Here is a 3,232-nt window from a genome sequence, read left to right on the forward strand (position 1 = left end):
ATATATATATATATATATATATATATATATATATATATCCCATGACAAGTCCAAAATCAGCAATGATTAAATCCTATTGATTCTACCTGAGAAAAGTGACAAATGCACCCTTTTTTGAAAAATAAAACTATGTTAGAAAGATTTGTTTTTAGTACGATAGAACGATGGGTTTGAGGCAGAGTACTGGCTGGGAAATCAGAGACGGATTTTATGGAATTGGTGTTTTCATACAATTTGTTTGGCAATAAATAAGCACCAGGCTTATTCTTTAAGCAAGCGTGTCAGCAGAAACTACCTCTGTCCTTTAAAACACCTTTTAATGTAGTGTTAGTTTTTGTGAATGCATCAATTTTTTCTTTTTGTATAACAGGAGTCAAAGCCAGGATCAGAAGACTGCAATCTAACTAAAAACATTGCTTCAGCCAAGTCAGTTGTTTCAGATAAAACACCTTTGACACCTCCCATGGAGGTTAAATGCACTTATTTTAAATCACTTGGGTTAAAGCATCAGATTAGGACAATAAAACACATCATACATGACACTAACCTCAGTGATAACTCTTCATTTTGTCTGTTATCTGGCAGAGTGCTGGAGCCCAAACCCCCGCAGCAGGCCCTCCTTCACCAGCATCCTGAGGAGACTGCAGGCCATCGAGCAGTCGGCCATGTTTCAGATGCCTCTGGAGTCCTTTCACTCCTTACAGGAAGACTGGAGGGCGGAGATCCAACAGATGTTTGACGAGCTCAGGGCCAAAGAGAAGGTGAGAAATCTGAAAACACAGATCACAAGTCAGGTCTCATCAGAGGTGAATTTATTATTAGCTGAATATATTTGTAATTTTAGAGGAATTTACAGCTCAGTAGACTTAAATGTTGAGGACTCTGTGGTTAATTAGAATGTATTTAACAGAAGAGACAATCACTTTTCAGATTAAGGGTGGGAAGCATCTCGCCACATCACTATCTGTCTGAGGCGTTTTTGCAAATCCGAATCACCTTAGCAACAAGCCGATTTCCAAAAGAGGTGTTAAAAAGGAGGTGCTGCTGTGCTAATGACCTCTCCTCATCCTCTATCCTTCTCGCTCTCCTCCTCTTCCTCGCCATGCTGTTCTTCTCCCCCTTCTGTTCTCTCCCGCCTTACCTCACCTCTTCATTCTCATCCTCTTTTGCATCTTCTCCTCAGGAGCTGAGGTCCTGGGAGGAGGCGTTGGCGCGAGCAGCCGAGGAGCAGAGGGAGCAGGAGGAGCAGCTGAGGAGGAGAGAGCAGGAGCTGGCCGAGAGGGAGATCGACATCGTGGAGCGGGAGCTGAACATCATCATCCACCAGATGTACCAGGAGAAACCCAGCGTGAAGAAAAGAAAAGGACACTTCAAGAAGAGCAGATTACTGAAGCTGGGCCGAGACAGCAACTGTATCAGTCTGCCCTCTGGTGGGTGGAAGAGGGATCTGCCGGCAGATTCTTCATGTTGCTCTAATCTGATGAATCAGGGGCTCTAAACTGGCAGGGCTCCCAGTTACATGGTGGTTTAGTACAGGTTGGAAACTTAGGACATAGATGGCTGTAAGAGATTGGAAAGGAGTAATACAGTTCATCTACACCAACACACCAGTGCCAGTAAAAGTTAATCTCCTTCATTATGAAAAAAGGAAAACCACGCTAAAATCCAATGAATTCAATGTATCCTTTGTTTTTGAGGAAAGTGTGGTCCGTATGTTAGTGATACTTCCATAGTTTTATTTGACAAATGATTAAAACATCAACTGACTAAGTTGGAAAATAAGACATTTCATCAGGTGATTAATGGACCACTCGTTTAAGCATCAGTTTCTTACACACCAGAATAGTAATGTAGGTAGTCCACAGTATATATTACGGTCCAGGCAGACAGCAAGAGTTCAGCCATTTATTGACAAAGTAAAGATTTATAAGCTTACAGGAAGGCAGGTCCAGGTTCAAGATGTAAGGATACAGTTGATGTAAATTGATGTGGCTTGAAAGCAAAGGGTGTGAAAAAAAAAGGATGGTTATATACTGCCGGGGCTGATGAGGGGAAGTGGAAACAGGCGAGCAGGTGGAAGTGAGAGTCAGGTGACTGGGACAGGTGGGAGAGACTGAGGCCATCTAGTGGATGGATGGAGAATGGCAATGCAGAGGTCTAGGATAGTAAGAAGTGGCTGGAGACAAGAGACGGAGGGACATGCTGAGTAAAATGAAAACAACTAGAACAGACATTGTGACCGTATCTCTGTTTTATGGAAATAATTCTCCAATATATCATGCATGGTAAAATCAAAGAAGACTTGCATGACTTAAATTATATTCTTGTGGGTATTGTACACACAGAGACACAGTAGCAAGCTGACCGAAAATCAGGGGAGAGAGAGATGGGGAGCACTTTTACCCACCAGGGTGCCTCTGTGTGACATGTTTTGACTCGATTTGTATTGAAGCTCATACAGTTAGGAAATGTCTGACCAATGAAAAACAATTATTGTAAAAAAACAAAACAAAATCTTTTCTTCTTCTCACCTGTAGGCTTTGAGCATAAGATCACCGTTCAGGCGTCGCCCAGCGTGGACAAGAGGAAGCCTCAGGGGAGCGAGAGCACCACCCCGCCTGCCAGCCCGGGGGTCATACCGCGACTCAGAGCCATAAGATGTGAGCGCAAACCCCTAAAAGTCAGAAAGCCTCCTGTGTGATAGATAGAGAATGTGAGGTAGATGTGTAATGTGAGTTTTTACCTGACAGTGACACCGAGCGATGGCAGTAAGACGTGGGGTCGCAGTGCTGTCTGTAAGAAGGAGGACCTGTCGACCAGCAAGAAGAAAGGACGCACCTGGGGGCCGAGCTCCACCCTCCAGAAAGAGAGGGTCGGCGGGGAGGAGAAGTATGTGCACAATTTGTTTACATACCAGTGATGAATGTTAATGCTTGGGCGTAGTTTCTGTTTCCCCCATATGGACTTCTGAGTAATGACAACAAAACTGTCAGAGCGTCCACATGACACAACCCCACGCCACCACGCCCCTCTATACGCAGTTACTAGTAGCCAAGGAGGACACGGAGTATTAAAAAAAACACGTGTTGGACTCTCCAGAAGAGCTAATTATCTTCACTCGAGTTTCTGCGCAGGAAAGTCACCGGTCAACACAGTCATACTGAGAAATCCAGAGAGAGTTGTGTGGAGCTGATCGTCTTAATGAGCTTTGTAGCAACTCATTTGGCAATGG

General features: G+C 44.1%; 1 protein-coding gene across 1 annotated transcript in view; it reads left to right on the forward strand.

Annotated features, from left to right (window-relative positions):
* Positions 1–3,232, forward strand: part of map3k10 (mitogen-activated protein kinase kinase kinase 10) — a 37,965-nt gene that overhangs the window by 28,337 nt on the left and 6,396 nt on the right. Inside the window, exons 4-7 of the mRNA XM_032507924.1 lie at positions 586–761; positions 1,184–1,430; positions 2,538–2,660; positions 2,751–2,889. Coding sequence (XP_032363815.1) covers positions 586–761; positions 1,184–1,430; positions 2,538–2,660; positions 2,751–2,889 — 685 coding nt within the window. The remainder of the gene's footprint in view (positions 1–585; positions 762–1,183; positions 1,431–2,537; positions 2,661–2,750; positions 2,890–3,232) is intronic.

The sequence above is a fragment of the Etheostoma spectabile genome, chromosome 3 (assembly GCF_008692095.1).
Source record: "Etheostoma spectabile isolate EspeVRDwgs_2016 chromosome 3, UIUC_Espe_1.0, whole genome shotgun sequence".
In the NCBI taxonomy this organism is placed as follows: domain Eukaryota; kingdom Metazoa; phylum Chordata; class Actinopteri; order Perciformes; family Percidae; genus Etheostoma; species Etheostoma spectabile.